The sequence below is a fragment of the Solea senegalensis genome, linkage group LG15, assembly GCF_019176455.1.
Source record: "Solea senegalensis isolate Sse05_10M linkage group LG15, IFAPA_SoseM_1, whole genome shotgun sequence".
Lineage (NCBI taxonomy): Eukaryota > Metazoa > Chordata > Actinopteri > Pleuronectiformes > Soleidae > Solea > Solea senegalensis.
In genome coordinates, this window is record NC_058035.1 from 12,846,963 (window position 1) to 12,864,952 (window position 17,990).

Below are 17,990 nucleotides of genomic sequence, written 5' to 3' on the forward strand. Positions count from 1 at the left end.
CCTTGAGGTAAACTGCTGAAACACTGCTGGAATCCTCAATGTTCCCTCTCATCTTATGTGTTATTTGAAAGATTTGATATTTTGAATCCGTTTCTTTGCTTTCTGGACCGAAATGCAGTCAGACGCCTAAAGCTTCGGAGCATTTCAATGAGGTGACATTTCTCTGTGGACAAGATGAGAGCGACTGGTGAAAGAACAGAACCTCAAAATGTCACAATGGACACACACACACACACACACACACACACACACTGCTTCTCTTTATCTCTCTCACTCTCTCAGTGGATGTCATTAACTAATGTAATTACTCATAAACTAAATTACCCATAATTATCCATTAAACAAATGCATCATAGTCGTGCTTGACTATAATTGATACCAATGTAACTTTAAATTGCTTTAATCATAGTTGCATTGTTTGCGTTGTTTACACCAAAACAGTGTCACTCTTGTTTTTGTTTTGTTTTTCAACCTTGCAGGGCAGTAAAATCACAAAGGTGGCCATGTATTAATGTGCACTTTCATATTCAAAGTGAAGCACTAAGTGTGGTGATACTGAACTGGAATTAAACAAGTTTAATGACTTTGGTTTTTAAACCTTAGAACAGATACACAAACGTGCACTAAATGAGCAATCTTCAACTCCAAAATTAAACCAAATAACTTAAGATAAACACTATTTAGATATCTAAATATAATCTAAAGCTATCTAGATTTCTTTACTATGTTAAAATGTTTTGGGGTTTTTTTTTACTCCACAGATTACAGGGGGCCCCTTGTGATCACGGGGCCCCAAGTAGTGCTTATGTATTTGGCTGGCTCTGGGTGGACTAAGACCACACCAGGTGCCAATCCAGAAAGTTTATCCTTTGTGTCTCAGTAAAAAACAAATCGAATGCTTCATCATCTTACCACTGTTGATTACATGTGACCATGGTTTCAAAAGGTGTTTAATGTCACAGTGTGTAAAACAGTAAAAAGACAAATGAAACACGGCATAATTTGTATTCATTTATTCTACCAAGGTTACAGATTTATTTATTTATTTATTTATGTGTTGGATATTCTCTTACACATATTCTGTGTTCAACACTGGTGAAGTAGGTTACACATCATTTTTGCAGCCAGAATCAGAAAACGTCAGTCTTGTCTTGACCCAGTTTCTGCAAACAAACATTAGTTTCCGTACTAGACGGTGTGAATGAGCCGCGCGCGGCTCGTGGAACCCACAGTCAGTCGTGTGCAGGACACACGCAGGCTGAGAGACACCGCGCGAGCCGCTCAATATGCTGGAAAACAAGTTTTTCCCCGCGCGATGAATCCTGCCAACGACACCGGAGAGGAGAGAAGCGCAGAGAAATACCTGTTTGCAGTTGGCACATACAAACTACTGGCTTTCACCATCGGGACCATTGGATTGATGGGCTTCTGTAGTAACGCGCTTGTCATTGTGTTATACTGCAAATTCAAGAGGCTCCGGACGCCGACCAATCTGTTACTGGTCAACATAAGTTTGAGTGATTTCCTGGTTTCTGTCCTCGGAATCAGCTTCACTTTTGTTTCGTGCGTAAAAGGCGGATGGGTTTGGAGCCAGGCGACGTGCATCTGGGACGGTTTCAGCAACAGCTTATTTGGTGAGAGAAACAAACACTATTGCATTCATAATGATGCGTGACACATCATATATGACATACAGTATATACATACATATATGTATATATATGACCTTCATTAAATCATGCGCAAAAACAGATGAGCTCATATAACACACTATAATGTCAAAAAACATTTTTAATTTAAACACATTTTTGTTAGATTTTGCACGTTTTTCCTTATTAAAGATTATTAAAATTCAGTCAGTAATAAGAGATAATAATATCTGAAGAAAGGCTCACAGTTTTGTTCTGTTTTTGTAATAATGTTCAGGGTTAGGGTTATTATTTGGAAGAGAAAAAAATGCAGATAAAAACCCTTCTGCACAGATGTTTGTGGCTGTAATTCTCTTATGACCCATGATGACAACGATGATGGTCATGAGGAGGGTTGGAGACTCTCTCGGTCCATCTTGTCTCAAAGTCAAACAGGATTGGCACCTCCTAACTGTAAACAGAAAACATTCTGAATCTAAACCTTGGTGAAGCATAGTCTGAAAATTCCCTGACATCACTGTCACAAATAAAGTGAGGATGTAGGTCAGTGTTTCATGCTGCAAAAGGTGTTTCTCACCTCTACTGTGACCGCAGCTTCCACTTTACTGCGACACTTTCCTTTTTTGTAATCAGCATAAGTGTGTTCTGTCTGTGTGAACAAACAGATGTGGATCCTTCACAGAGCACAGGAGAAAGGACGTGGAATAATGAACTCATTAGTGTAAATCTGCAAGTGTCTCACTGCTTTTTCAGCAAAATAATCACAGAGGTGAAGTGAACGGTTGCATGCCCTCTTTTTTTATCTCCCACTGTCCTTTAATTGACATTGGCTTCTGTGGTCTCAAGAAAATGTTTACCTGCCGCTGTCACAGTTGGAATCACCAGCAGTCATGCAAAGTTTATTTTGCTAATATTCTTATCTGTGCTGTGAGCGCCAGGTCTGCTTTTATCATTTTGGTGACATTGAATGAAAACGTGGCTTCATGTCTGGGGCACCCACTGATAGATTAAACATAATATGGATCCCGACTGGCACAGGTTGTAATAGGAACATGGACGTGCATAAATATACTTGTCACACCTCTGTCTTTGTCCTCTACTCCTGTGTGCACAAACGTGCCATTGTACCCAGTGGTGGTTGGTGTCAGTGTCACACACACTATATGCACATTTTCAGCCTAAACAATGTGACATCCCTATCCTTAAACATAACCAGTTAATGTCTGAACCCCATATCTTAACCCTAAACATAACCTGTTCCTCAGAAATTAGGTTCTGCCAGGTTCTGGTCCCCATGTGGACTACTAGTCCTCACAAGGTCAGGGTTTATGCCAGGAAAAAAGGTCCTAAAGAGGTAACAAATACAATCAATGGGCCCTGGCAGTTCAGTGAGGGGGGGAGTGCACCTCCTTCCCTCACTGAAACCTTAGCTCTCATGCTGAGAGTATAATGTGTGAAGGTTGTTTTTTTTATCCATTTACAGACAGCGTTACCATGTCCTAAACAGATTAATCAATTGGAAACGACTGGACATACTGTACATGTATGTAATGGAACTATAATATATAGCAAGATTTACTGATTCATATGGACGCAAAGACATCGGCAGTCATTAGTTATGCGATGTTTGCACTGCAAGAATCTAATCTATATGATCATCATATTGATTTTTATAGGTTAATATTTGTTTGTAAGCAGATATGTAAGATATATTTGTTAAATGATAATTTAAATCTATTTCTTTATTTCTTACTTACTTCTTTTTGGGGTTAAAAACGTTTAAAAACCTTACTTTTAGTTGCTTTATAAATAATACAACTGCTGAACCATACTGTAGGAGCCAAATTGAAAGAGGTTGTAAGTAGGAACTAAACCTTGCCTGGGCAGGTGTTTGTTAGTTGGTACACCAATAAGTGACTGTAATTGCAATGAAACAATTGACAAAGAAAATAGATATACAGTGTGTTTGATTGGAAGCCTTTGTTTCTGACTTTGATGTACGCACAGGACGCTCAGTGCAACATCGCAGGAGCCTAAAGCGTCAGCTTAGCCTCTACACATACTGTATTGTGATTCTGGTGTGAATTATATATTATCAGACTGGCAGGTGCTGCATCCATCCATCGCCTACTGCTCTGTCCTCTACATGAGGGTCATGGGGTCACTGGAGCCAATTTCAGCTGACATAGGGCGATAGGCGGGTACACCCTGGACAGGTCGCCAGTCCATCACAGAAAGAGGCAAACAACCATCGACTCTCAAACTCACACAATCGGTCAATTAATCCCCAAATTCGCATGTTTTTGGGCTGTGGGAGGAGAGAACAACATGCAAACTCCATGAAGAAAGGCCCTTGGGTTTCAAAGGCAAGAGTGCTTATCACTACACCAACTGTGTGGCCCGGCATATGGGCCATATATATATATATATGGACATATATGTATACATATATATATATGGACATATATGTATACTAGTCTCACACCAGAGATGCCCAGCCTTTGTATGTAGGTTATGTGAGTGTGTGTGTGTGTATTGACCAAATAAAGATTCAAAATCAATGTTAGATGCTGTACCATGACTCTGGCTCACAGATGTGCCCTTTAATTAACATGTCATCTGCCAAACCCCAGTGATGTACAATCTGAAGTGTTGAGAGCTGTAAAACTTTAAAGGAAAGACCAAGAAAACAAACCCTGGTACTGTGGAAGGGACAAAGTTCACTGTGCTGCACAGATGCATCTTTTCTTGGATGGTGTGTAGGTGTCGAGTCTTTTGTGAGTTTCCAAGGATTCCCCACAGAATGTGATTTTCAGTACCGAGGTGTGTACATCTAAAGAGATGCGGAGTAGCCGTCTGACCCACATCCCTTGGCGAATCCTTTGCATTACTCACCGTGTCTGTCTCTCTTCATCTGCTGCCAGGTATTGTCTCCATCATGACCCTGGCAGCCCTGGCATATGAGCGCTACATCCGTGTGGTCCATGCCCAGGTGGTAGACTTCCCCTGGGCGTGGAGGGCCATTGCCCACATCTGGCTGTACTCACTGGCCTGGACAGGTGCTCCTCTGCTGGGGTGGAACCGCTACAAGCTGGAGATCCACCAGCTGGGATGTTCTCTGGACTGGGCATCAAAGGACCCAAACGATACCTCCTTCATCCTCTTCTTTCTCCTGGCCTGTTTCTTTGTGCCTGTGGGCATCATGATCTACTGCTACGGGAACATTCTCTATACAGTGCAAATGGTAAGAAACACAAATTATCTATAGCTGGGGCTTTTTTTGGTAACATATTTAATAAAACCATACATCAAAAAAGTTATGATTTAACTAGATAGGACCCCAGTGTAGCTGCTTATGAAATGAAAAAAATATTGATTCATCTTTATATAATTTTTAATTAATCACAATTGGTCTAACAAAAAACATAGAATGAAAAAGAGTACAAGGTGCCATCATTAAATGTCTCATTTTGTCTAAAACTCAAAGATCCTTAGTTTATTCCTAATCAAAACAACAAAGTGATTAATCATCCAACTTGTTGCTGATTCAATACATTATCCAACTTAATGCCACAGATTTGACTCCCTTACAACTTACATATTATCTTTATTCTTTTTTATTGCTGCTCTTTTCTCTTCAACTTCACCCAGGTTTCACTTCAACCACCTTCAATACCTAACTGAAAAATGTCACTTCCTTCAGCACTTCTGTTTTAATTGCCCACTTCTTTTTCTTTTTGTTCTTTTTTACAGGAAATCCAATTCTTCCAATTCCTTCTTCCAATTAACATATTTAAAATAAAAGTGTTAAATGTATTCTTAAGCTGTTGCTTTGCAAACTCTGTTCTGAAATATTTGGAAAGCTCATTATTCGTGCAGCCTGGTAATGAACAACAGCTGAGCTGAATGTGAGGATGAGAGTAAAGAAACTGTGTTCAGATAAATGACTTACACAAAGATGCAGGATGCAGGGGTCTTTATCTGTTTTCACTATCACGCAGAAGATCAGTGAGGTGTTTGAGCAGGAACCTACAAACCCTAATCAAAGTAATCATCAGTCTGCATCACATTTTACCTTCTTTAGTGTTCACATTGTATTGCTGCTTCCTCCCTGAGCACCACAGAGCTCTCAGCCCCTCTTCATCATCCTGAACACTTCAGAGGACTGGGAGGACTCATCACACATCAAACATGGGAGATGCAATAACAGTGTTCAAAGAGAAGCACTCTGCACCTAGAGTCATTTTTGGCTTGATGAGAACAAAAGAAAATCAACATTGTTCATAGACATCACCACAAAAAGCTAAAGAGCAGCATAGCTTTAGCATAGTAACACAGCATACTGTCACATGACATATGGAACATGAATAAAACAGGCCATGTGAATTCATAAATATTTTCTTTTTTAATCAGCTTGTATAGGAAGTCTTGGGGTAGTCTCTTATTGCTTTATCCTTTACGTCTCATCTCTTTAGCTGCAGGATATAATCTACAGTGTCACTCACACACTGTGTTTCTTGAGTTCCTGCATGTATGTTTCCATGAGCTGTCGGACACTGCTCAGCTTATGATAATAATGCTGAATAATGCAGAATTAAATTTTATGCTTTTATTAATGGTTTATTGTAATCAGAGATAAAAAATGTGTATTTTATTCATTAGCAATGAAAGGTCCCATTTCTCAATTTTATTACAGTATGTTGGCAGTGAATTTGCCCAAAATATGTATAGATGTTCACCAACACTGTGATATTTCTTTACTCTAAGTATCCAATCACTGCTACTTCTGACCCCAGTGGCCGTTGTTGAGCAGAGGTTACAGCTCCGAGTGAAGATATCGATTTTCCATTACAGTTGAATGATTACAGTTTTCATGCTCAACATCATAACTTTCGAGGGCCAGATTCCACTCTGCTAGTCCCATAATTTGTTTGGCTTCAAACCACACATCAACTTGCTCAGTGTGTGAGAAGTCATCTGACATCCTCACTGAAAAAAAAAAGGCAGCAGCACAACACAGGCGTTCACAAATGGTTCAGGTTCTCTTTAGTGATGCTACTGGCACACTAAATAGAGTCCCCTATATAACATGTCTCATGAAATACTGAATAGTTTAACCCCTTTCAGATCATGAAATCAGTCAAATATGGAATACACAAGTATCTTTATTCATTTATAGAAAGAATTACAGGGATTCAATCTGTTCCAATGTGGCAATCAATCCACACACCTGAAGAGGTTTTAACATTTAACATAAAGTTATTATTTACTAGATTGCAACAGTAGGGAAAAGTGCTAAAAACACAAACAAATTCAAAGAAGCCTTTTTTGACAATGACACTTCTTACATAAGGAAACTAATCACTCCCACTCCAGTGAATATCAATCAAATCTGCCCAGTTCATGTACAACATTTGACTTAAATCAATTGTGAGGTCGTCTGTCTAATGTTCTCATCTTTACATCATTTGATTCTCACCTGTCTCTTGTAGCTGCACTCAATCCAGGACCTGCAGACGGTTCAGATCATCAAGATCTTGAGATACGAGAAGAGGGTCGCTGCTATGTTTCTCTTGATGATCTCCTGCTTCCTGGTGTGTTGGACACCTTATGCTGCTGTGTCCATGGTAGAAGCATTCGGCAGGCAGAGCGTGGTCTCTCCCACACTGGCCATCATCCCCTCGTTCTTTGCCAAGTCCAGCACAGCCTACAACCCCCTCATCTATGTGTTCATGAGCAGAAAGGTTTGTAGTCCTTAAGCGTACGCATCAAGGCTGAATCATTTGGAGAAAATATCTAATTGCAGTATTTAGAAATGTCTTGCTCAGTATGACTGATGAGTGCTGTTAAGTGCTCCATTTTTTTTCTAGAATAAATTACATGTTTCACTGGACAGTTCTGATTGTCTGCTTCCTGTGGTTTATGTCAATTCATTCCCATGTCCAGTCAGTGGTGATTTGATGTGCTGTGCTGCTTCAGTCCGTGGTATGAGTAGAAAAAATACAGCAAAAAACAGATTGTTTAAATAATGCAGAAATGATTTTTAATAAGTGGGGAAGTGAAATTGTCACTCCCAGCTGGCATCTTGAATGTTTGACACCTAAATGAGTGAGTGTGCTATTTCGTCCACTCCTTAAATACCATGCTTTTATCTCTCTGCCCTGCTGCTCCTCCTCTCAGTTCCGACGCTGTTTGCTGCAGCTGCTCTGTTCGCGACTCTCCTGGCTGCAGCACAGCCTGAAAGAGCGTCCCCTGGCTCCGGTTGAACGCCCAATCCGGCCAATAGTCATGTCCAATGACTGCGGAAGCAGAGACCGACCCAAAAAGAGGGTGACCTTCAGCGCCTCCTCTATCGTCTTCATCATCACCAGTGATAACTTCCAACAGCAGGACATGACATCCAGGGCTGGAGGATCCTCAGAGGTTAATGTCATTCAAGTGAGGCCACTGTAATCAGCCGGACTTCTCACACCACCACTCAGTATGCCTTAGGATGTCTCATGCAATTCCAAGCCAAAAATAAACCTCTTACCTCTTACCTTTTTATTGTCGACAGAGTTACAAACTTTTTCAATTGTAAATATCCAACTGTCTGGCCAATATCTGGTCAACTGAAACTTTTTTCCTGACAGTGTTTTGTCTTAACAGGTAGAATGAAAGTGTGACATCCTCATCTACCATCATCAGCTGTGACAGCAAGTATACATTTGTAAAATCAGATTCAAACCTATTTATCACATATGTCATACAGTGTATATACTGCTCAACTGCAGAACTAGCTGGCTCCACGTGTGATGCCAGATTGTTTTGGTTGGTACCCAACTGAGTGTGTAAATTGGAAAGTAAGCCTTAGCTCAGTACACACGAGTGCACAAACCGACATTACTATGTATGGATTCAATAAAGAAATCAGACTTGTTTACTTTATTTCAGTCTCTTCCTTGCTGCGTGATGAAAGCATTCGCCGTGAAATGACATCTAATGGAATATGCATGAGTTTATATGTATGAGGACTAAAGGAGTGTAATTAGATAAGAGGAGATGGGACTCCTTTCATAACCTCCTGGGCTGTCAGCTATGAATTGGCATAATTCAGTGTGATTGTGTAATTGAGTGCCTTTTGTTTTTATATCGCATTTCTTTTCACAGGAAATAAGCCTATTTATTGCTAAGAGGTAGATGAAAAGGTTGATTACATATTGTTATCTGTGTATTAAAGGTCCAGTGTGTAACATTTAGAAGGGTTTATTGGCAGAGGTAGGTATGTATACATGAAATATCACTTTTAAATGTCTCACAGGCTCAGAATAAGCCATTTTAGATGTACAAGGTTCTTTCTTTATGGAGGCCACCGTTTTGCCACCATGTTTCTACAGCAGCACAAAAGATCACATTTTAAAGTGTAGCTATGCTTATGAATACGTTTACTAAGCAAGATCATGTGACACTTATTTTCAGAACTTACAAAAAAAAACTTCCTCCTTTATGGCATCTGCCATATTTGCTATATTGGACGAAGCTCAAAGGACAATGGTCTCCGTAGTTTTGCTCCACTGTGGCTGAAACAGAACTCCCAGAACATCTATTATTCAATACAACATTAAAAAAACACTTATTATTATTATTATTATTATTATTATTAATAATAATAATAATAACTGCCGAAATAATTATTGTTATTATTATTATTAATAATAATAATAATAATAACAACGATTATTATTGTTATTAATAATAATAACAATCATAATAATAATAACGGCTTAGATTTGTAACACGTTTAATGAAAATATTATAGGGAGTTTCAGCTCATCATTAAATTTACAGCACTTACAGCAATGTGTGTGCTACAAAACCAAACACCAGGCAGAGTAAAGCAAGGCACTTGTGAACAATATTTGGCAGCAAGAGTAATGCAAAGTCTGTTATTGTTGCTTCAATATGCATTTTTTTTTAATGCAGACATAAGGCACAGGTGTTAGTGATAATGTTGTAAGTCAGGATAGTGTGACAGAGAACCTCGCTCTGACCGTGAAACTGAAAACAATCTCATTTAAAGGCTAAAAACATCAGCTGTTGATCACTGATAAATGCATTTTCCTGGTGGAGCCTCAATTGTGAAAAAGAAGACTCAATCAAACACTAATTAAAATTTAAAGCCCCTTGGTCCCCTTACGTTTATCAATAGAGACGGTAAACTTCTGCCTGTCGCATCAGAATCAGCCAGTGCTCAAGAAGTCCTGAAGGCCACGATCCTGTTCCACATTTTCTCAGCGGGGATGATGAGCTTGTTGATATTGGGAGGATTTTTAATAAGCAGGTAGGCGCTTCCCACAGCAGCTCCTGTAGCACTGATGAGCAGGCCATGGTTTATCACCTGTAAAATAGAATTAGAAAAAAATCAAATTGGGTTTTACTCTCATTTGTTCCTTATAGTTATTATTATCATTATTTCCAAATAATTAGAGGTACAATACCACACAACTGACTAAATGTGTAGATACTCTATAGTGTAGTCATGTTTGTTTGTAGTCATGTTTTTCATTATTATTTTCATAATTGATTTATAATAATGTATCTGCTGTAACAACTATGAATTCTGACAGCTTACTTATTTAATGCCTTATACATGGAGAAAACAAACTTAGTCTGTTGCCCTTAATGTCAATTTCAATATCACATTAAGATATTAGATATTATTAAAACAATGAAACAATTATGCTCTATGATTGTAAATGGAGCTATTTTTTCTGACCCTCGTAGAGGTCATTGTGTGCTTTGCCCAAACATCACTGTGGACTTTAAACACTTTGCAAGGGAACCTGTGAAAATCCCCTTCTGTTCATGTACCAGTGGACGATTAGCCATCGGCTCGGGTCACATCAGGTTCAATCGCTAACAGAGCAAAGTGAGAAATCAGAAATATGTCTTTGTTCCTGTTAGAATAAATCAAATGTTTCTAAAAGAGGAAGTTTCTATCCAGTGAGAGCTACATCCTCTTTTCATGGTTGCTACTGACATTGCCTGACAATAATCAGATTTTCAAAGGCATGCAAGAAAGATAATAGAAAAGAGTCTCACTTTGTTTTGCCATTGCCAGCGTTCCACAGCTTTATGGTATCTTGTCCTTGTGAAGGTGACCTGGAGACAGTAAAAGACAAGAGATATAGATTATAACAAAGCAATGTGACAGCAATCATTCTGTTTGTTAGGATACTTACCATTGTGTAAAGGGGGATTATTGTCTTTGGCATAAAGAAGTGGAGGATGCTATCAACCTGTTTCCTGAAGAGGAACCATTTGGAATTGACATGTGCTCGCATCTACAAAACAAAAGTACAGGTGAACCATCTGTGCTGCACTGTGATATCGTTAAATAAATATTACAGCCACATCAGAAATGCCCATGGTCTCTCATCTGCTCTAAAAGTAATGGCTTTTCCGGAACCAATTACTGGCTCTTAACATGCATGAACTTTATTGTGCAGATGGCTGGTTAGCTGCCCAGCTGTCAGGTGTAAACGGACAGTGTAAATATCTGATAATTGCAGTCAGTGCAGTCACTGAACCTGTAATGACCGATGAATATGAACGGCCTTTTAGCACATCTCATATACAAGCAATGTATCAACAATTGGTTACAGTGGAGATCACAGTAATTCATGTAAAACAATCAATTATCCAAAATGACATTATAATACATAACATATTATATTCTGTTTCTCAGCACGTTTCTTAGCTCCAAATATGTAGTATTTATAAGTATTTCCACTGTGTGCTACTTCATAAAATATATCTATTTCTCTCCATTTAAGATGGCCAACTGAAACTCCAAACGCATACATAACATTATCATTCATTTAAAGGCATTATTGTGTACAAAAAACAACAGTGAGACTGAAATCAGAGGGAAAAAGACTAAAGCCCAATGTCAAGGATCACACAGGAATGTAAGTCTTTAGAGTTTTGCATAATTCAGAATGAGCGTATCTTAAATTCTGACACACCATGGTCATGAGGTAAATGAATCATGTGCTATAAATATGCGTTACCTCAATGTAATTGTACATGGCCAGGTCAGCAATTGCATGGTCGTCTGGAACCCTCACTCTCGAGTACTCGGGCAGCACAGCACCTGTGAAGAGAAACACGTTCTGCCACGGAACATTCCCAGTGTCTCTGCTCAGCTACTGTATGTTCATCTGAAAATGTACTTACTCAAGTCCTCATTGAACTGATTCATAATCTCGTCAAAGACAATGCAGTCCTCAAAACCCTAAAAAGCATGAATGGATGAATGAGTCTTCATTTAATTATTTTATTTATTTCTCTCTCTCTCTAGTTGAGTTTTACTCACAGCATTCATGCCCTGCCCATAGAACGGCACCACGGCATGGGCTGCATCACCCATAAGGACACACTTGTCGTTAATGTGATGTGGCGAGCACTTAACAGACACCATGGCCTGTGCAGGCAAACGGAAATAATCCCTCTTGAGAGTATCACTGTGAGACACAAATGGAAATACAATTACAAACTCAATTTGAGCAGCTTACTTTGACACGCACGACAACAGAACATGTCACATCTGTATAAGTTAAACAACCATGGCCCATCGGCCCTGGTAAAGTGAAACAGCCGAACTGGGAGGAAAGCGGGTGTTGTGCCAGCATGAGCACTCCTAATGAAGTCAACCCAAAGAGCAGGTAAATCAATGTCTGGACCAATTTTACAGCTCATGCCTCCTCTATCTGACCGTTACCATCCACATACTGTGCAGTTCACTTCTAATTAAAATCAGTGCTGCGCAGAGTCATGTAACTGTAAGACGGCAATTTCACACTTCACAGATCCTGGCTGAGGATGTGACTGGATGGGGAAATAAAAAAGTGTGTGTGCGTGTGTGTGTGTGTGTAGGAGAGTTTCACTTACACTCCTATAAGTGGTATGGTGTCAGGGAAGTATTCCTGGAAAAACTTGATGACTTCATCTTCTGTGGTGATTTTCTCGAAGTCATCAAAGGGCATGAAAAGGGTACAGGTAAATGTCTTGTCCTGAACGAATGAATGAACGAATGAATGCAGCGTACAGATGTGTTAGGTAAACAGTGTTTTTTACCAAGTCTTTCCAAGACATAATACTAATGAAACAGACTATATAACAGACTAGATATTTCACTTCCTCATAAGAAAACATTTTCCCAGCCACAGTTGTTGGAAGACTTTCAGCTTCAGGCTTTACCAGGAACAATGATTTGTGGTAAGCTAAATGCTAAGACATCAGTCACAAGTAAAAAGTCCATTAAAACCATGCATTCAAAATAGTTCCCACAACTGTTTTTTTTTTATCCCAGCACAAATGCCTTCCTGGGAACTGAGCCATTGAGAGACAGCATGAGTGAATGCTCTTCAATGTCAGCCGCTTAAACCTCAAAAAGCGAATGCTGTTGCGCCGAGTCAGCAGGACTAGAAAAATCATTGTGGGATTAAGAAGGATGCGAGGGACAGACAGGAGGACAAGAAGAACCTCAAGATTACATTTTCTACAATAATTTCTAAACTACTTGCAATAAAGTGTTTGTTTATGAGCTTAACTAACTATACCAGGACATCCCAGAGGTTAATCATACCCTGAAAATGTGTTGACCTAATTGTGCCTTTTTCTGTTTGCAAAGGTTGGTTTGCAAAGGCTGTTTGTAAAGGTGGCAATAACTTCACAAATAAACAATGTCCAATGGCTAATTCACTCACCAGGTTGGGCAGGGCAATCATCATGAATGTGTTTCGTGGCCAGATATGGAGATAATTAGGCTTCATGGCAAACTGGGGAGAACAGTGGATCACAGATTTGTTTTTTTTGAAGACAACTCTGCCTAAAGAATATGAGTACAATAAAAGCAGCACCTCCTCACCCAGAGCAAACAAAAAGGACTGTACTTTAGACTGACCTCTCCATTGATTGGTAGCATGGTGAGCTCCATGTAGCCATGGGGGATGTATGTCTGGCTATAGTTGAAGCGGCTGCGACGGAGAAACTGCTTGCGTACGGCAGAGAAAGCTCCATCACAGCCTACAATTAGGTCAGCCTTGATATGCTCTTTGGATCCATCTAATCTGAGAAAAAAATATGACACATTCACTAAAGTGTATGTACATTGACATCAATTTGGATAAAATGAAATTTATACTCCAACTTTATTTAACTGTTAAATCTTTTCATGCTTAGCATTCAGGATCCCTGATAATAAAAAGTACAAATGTTTTTCTACATTCCAATCACAGCAGATAGCTATTTCCCCACACCTGTCAACTGATGTGTTCCTAATTCATACACTTGCATATGCATGGCTTCTTTGAGTTTGTCATGCAGACTGAGTGCATCCAATACTGTGTTTTATTTTACACCTTTTACTTCAAAAAACTATTACTGTTCAGTTTCATTTAACTTAGGTACAACGTAGTCACTCAGTGTATTTTTATGACTTAGTGGACCTGTGCACTTTGAAATTTATGTTTAAAATAAAAAATGACCTTCTGAAAAAGAATACTGAATCTTTTCAACTCAAAGGAAATGAAATGTTTAAAAAAACAGCATTTAGTGATGTTTGATTTCCCACTGCACAGGTGCAACTTGGCCCACCAGGCATACAAATAAATAGAGATTATACATTGACACATTAAATTAATTTCCACACATTTTAGATGAGACAGAATTCCGTTACAACTTGGTTATGAAGTTAAACATTTGACAATACTTATTCCCACATCTAAAAAAAAGACCTGGGGGTGTTTCAGTGTTAGCTGTGCATGATGTTTACCTCAAGGACAATGAACAAGGCTTCAAAGTCAACATTTGTGTCAACATGCTGTCTGTGGCAGTTAACGTGTGCAAGGACACATGTCTTTACACGCAGGAGCACAAAGGGAACATGATCAATAAAGTTAAAGCAAAGAATCTAAATGGGCAGATCCACCCTCCTCGATCGCCCTGCACATACTATGGTCCTCGTGATCATGTGTGTTTGTGTCCGTGCAAGGGTCCACACATGAAACATTGGTAACTATTTACCTGACAAAGGTCATCTGCCCTGTTTCAGCACTCCAGTCCTGCAGTTTGTGGTCAAAGTTCAGCTTTGTGTTTGGATATGCCTCAGCCGCTGAGAGAGTTTAGAAGTTAGAAAAAGAGCTTATATCACAGATGCAAGCAGGTAAACGGGAGAGGAGACTTTAACAACTCTAATAAGGACACAAACTTGGCCAACTATCTGAAACTAATAATTACTGACAAGTATCCATTTGCAGTGTAATCAGTGTTGCATACTTGACCTTCTTCACTTCTTGTACTACTATTTCACTTTCTTTAAAAGCAATTTATTGGCTGCAATAATTAACTACATTTCCATTTCAGCTTCATACTTAACATTACCAGAGTTTAAGCTACTCTGTCTCTCACCCAATGTCACTTGGGATTGTCTCCCTCTCCACCTGTGAGCCTTGAGTTGTAGATAATTAATGCTAAAATTAGAGGGCATTCTGATGACTTTTTTTGAAGTATTTCCACAGTGTCAGAATTTCCAGGTGTAAAAAACTTAAAGTTCAAAGCTGTTCCATCAGCTTGGAATAACTTGCAATACCAGGTGAATCTTCAAGAGCTAGTCTTAACTTAATTCTGTCCTGTTACTGCATTTTATTATACATTTTACCATTCTGCATCTTGTTTTTCGCCATTCCAAGGCTATTTTGTGTGAGTTAAAGACTTCTATTATTCTTACCTGTTAGCAGCTCTTTGTTCAAATTGGCTCGGTCTACAGACAGGATGTACTGAAAGGAGGACATCGGTTAAAATGTAGTTGTACTTCAGCTTCATGCTGTACAGTATAGTTTTGCTTTAATTGACCATGGAAGCAATACATTTTGAAACAATAATTTTCAGACAAGCCAAGCAAAAGTTTAGCTTCTGTTGTTTACTGATCATCAACGTGTGCATTCCTGAGTAACTCCATGTTGTGCAGGCTGTCGCTGTGTGTGCATCATAGACCATATGTAAAAATGGACGGTGGTTTGGTTTTCACTTGTTCTATAATATGAGTATTTTCCCCAGGAGTTAATAGTCTCAATCGCTAGTCTCAGGTTTTATTCAGGAGCACATGGTCCCAATTAATAAAATATGTTTGTTCAGATAACACCAGGAGCAACATACCTGGCCTTTCTTTCCATAAGGGATTGGGGACTGTTTCCCACTTATTGAATGGATCATTCTTGCATTCATGGGAATTCCTTGGGAGACAACCTGAAGAAAAACAGATTATTATTTACAGAGTCACATATTTAATATTCAATTATTATAACAAGCAAAAAGTGAAGTGTCGCCAACGGTCTGCCTTGATTTAAGTATATCTACATGTGGTGTCTTACATGGTAACATGGGTATTAAAAGTACATTTCCTACACAAATATATGGTACAATTGCTGACGATTTGTTTGCTTGCCATCTTAGACCAGAATTAAACACCACCAACCCTGTAGTTCTGAGAAGACCCCTTACCAGATTCCAACTTAACCTTACTTAAATATTTATTCAGCATACCTTCTCCTCCATCCCAACATGCTTCAGTGCTTGCCGACCTCGGTGAGACAAAGCCAGGTTGATGCTTCTCCCTCTCACAATTTTAGCTTGCCGGATATCTGACCAAAATCACACAAAACATCTCTGAATGTGAAAGGGTAATTTACCCCTCTCTGTGCAGGATTATTGGTATTTCAGTGTGTAGATTGTAAATTGGCCAAAGAGGTTTGAATACTACCTTCCCTAATTTCAAAGACCTCCACATCAAAGCCTCTTTTGGCAAAGAAGCAGGCATTCAGTGACCCAACCTGAATAATGAAACGAGAACAGAGTCATTTGGAAATGTCCCAGCCAACATGTTTAATATTTGACTGTAGCAGAAGCAATTTGTTTGCTGAAGGGATTGAGAGCAGTAGTAATAATAACGGCAAAAGTGAAGCATGGAGTTAATTCCTTGCAAGTTTGTAGCAGCATTTCTATAAATTGAGTTGGGGATTTTGCCCAATATGCTGATAAATTAAAGAACGCATATACTTCATCCAATAACATCAAGGAGGTGTCTGATTGCCCCAAACTGTATTCTGCAGCTCCAAACAATGTCATGTAACCATCTTCAGTGTAAAGAAAAACAAGGTATGACCCACACAGAGCCCTGATCTCAACTTTATAAAGTGTGTTGCGTTGCACACACAATTTTATGGATTTAAGGCAGCCTTCACCCACAGAAGATCTGAACTTAGTTCTGCAAGATGTATAGAACAACTTAAGAGTAAAGAGCAAATAGTGATTTATCAACTCTCATTTGTGTGTTAGTTACTTGGAGCCTCCTCAGTAGGCAGTTGTCTGTGAGTAAGGTAGGAGAGCATGTGTCTCCTGTATGTGTGAGTTACTCCTGTCAAATTTATATTAAAAACCATCAGAGGAATAATGCTGTTTTTAAAACAAAGGGTCGGCACACCAAATATTTATTAGATTTAGATGTTTCTCCTGTTAACTTATTTTCCATTTTGCAAATTGATTAAAAATGGATTTATATATTTATGAAAACAATCTTCCACGTTTCCAAACCTGCCTAAAACTTGTATGCAGTACTGTATAGTTTCACACACACACACACACACACACACTGTAAACCCCACTTGTTTTAAGGCACACATCTTACTTGATAATAAACAAAAACAAAACATAACATTTTTAGGGATGAAGTGATTTGACAAATAACTTTTATTTCTTACCAAACCACCGCCCACCACTGCTACAACTGTTTTCTTTCGTGGTCCGCGGGCTGGTTCCTCCATGGTCGGTTCCTCGTGTCTCTCAGGTGGCTCTGACTACGTAACCCATAATTCCTCAAAGCTGACAGGAATCACAGGATCATTATAAAGAGGAGGAGCAGCGTCATGTCACTCACTCCGTCACTAACGTTGGCTTCCGATTCGACAGTTGAGAAAACTGTAGTGAATTGTAACTGTATGCACTACAGAATAGTCGATTTTCTTTTGTTTAGAAAATTGTGGACCATCAAAACTATCCGTGAGGCTTTTGTGAAAATAAAATAACAAAAGGCACTTTTACCTGTAACTTGGTCATATCTAGAAAAAAAACGAACTCCAGAGCTCCCTTTAATTATAATACACCTTTTCCTCTATTATTACTAAAACATGCTCCAAATGGTACATTTATCACACACATTAATGTATATATTTTAAAGGGGTAACGACGTTACACTCAGGAAAGTAAACAGTAACAATAGTCATCTAATTAGATGAATATTGT

At 39.0% G+C, this 17,990-nt stretch overlaps 2 protein-coding genes across 4 annotated transcripts; one reads left to right on the forward strand and one right to left on the reverse strand.

Moving 5' to 3' along the window:
• Positions 1-1,155: 1,155 nt before the first annotated feature.
• On the forward strand, positions 1,156-8,576 carry opn3 (opsin 3). 3 transcript variants are annotated; one of them, XM_044045229.1, is made up of 5 exons: positions 1,156-1,634; positions 4,574-4,893; positions 7,142-7,393; positions 7,830-8,087; positions 8,298-8,576. In XM_044045229.1, the coding sequence occupies exons 1-5, from the start codon at positions 1,202-1,204 to the stop codon at positions 8,304-8,306; spliced, it is 1,272 nt and encodes a 423-aa protein (XP_043901164.1). In that variant the 5' UTR covers positions 1,156-1,201; the 3' UTR covers positions 8,307-8,576. The 3 variants fall into 3 exon arrangements, with proteins under 3 accessions (XP_043901164.1, XP_043901165.1, XP_043901163.1); XM_044045230.1 differs by having other exon boundaries at positions 7,830-8,072; XM_044045228.1 differs by having other exon boundaries at positions 1,157-1,634; positions 7,830-8,576.
• Positions 8,577-9,574: 998 nt separating this feature from the next.
• LOC122781443 (kynurenine 3-monooxygenase) lies at positions 9,575-17,839 on the reverse strand. Its single transcript, XM_044045088.1, has 15 exons — positions 17,450-17,839; positions 16,453-16,522; positions 16,236-16,333; positions 15,849-15,938; positions 15,421-15,469; positions 14,718-14,805; positions 13,597-13,762; positions 13,400-13,471; positions 12,582-12,703; positions 12,007-12,154; positions 11,868-11,925; positions 11,702-11,784; positions 10,871-10,972; positions 10,731-10,790; positions 9,575-10,026 (listed from the first exon to the last, which is right to left on the reverse strand). Exons 1-15 carry the CDS (start codon positions 17,510-17,512, stop codon positions 9,880-9,882), a joined length of 1,416 nt encoding a protein of 471 aa, XP_043901023.1. The 5' UTR covers positions 17,513-17,839; the 3' UTR covers positions 9,575-9,879.
• Between the last annotated feature and the right edge of the window lie 151 nt (positions 17,840-17,990).

Excerpts from the sequence above, each read along its gene's own strand:
- opn3 (XM_044045228.1), top strand. The coding sequence starts at position 1,202 with ATGAGCCGCGCGCGGCTCGTGGAACCCACAGTCAGTCGTGTGCAGGAC. Across the intron at positions 1,635-4,573 it reads TTTCAGCAACAGCTTATTTG|GTATTGTCTCCATCATGACC; the intron begins GTGAGAGAAACA and ends ATCTGCTGCCAG. Across the intron at positions 7,394-7,829 it reads ATGTGTTCATGAGCAGAAAG|TTCCGACGCTGTTTGCTGCA; the intron begins GTTTGTAGTCCT and ends TCCTCCTCTCAG.
- LOC122781443 (XM_044045088.1), bottom strand. The coding sequence starts at position 17,512 with ATGGAGGAACCAGCCCGCGGACCACGAAAGAAAACAGTTGTAGCAGTG. Across the intron at positions 13,472-13,596 it reads TGCTACCAATCAATGGAGAG|TTTGCCATGAAGCCTAATTA; the intron begins GTCAGTCTAAAG and ends TGTTCTCCCCAG. Across the intron at positions 11,785-11,867 it reads TCAGTTCAATGAGGACTTGA|GTGCTGTGCTGCCCGAGTAC; the intron begins GTAAGTACATTT and ends TTCTCTTCACAG.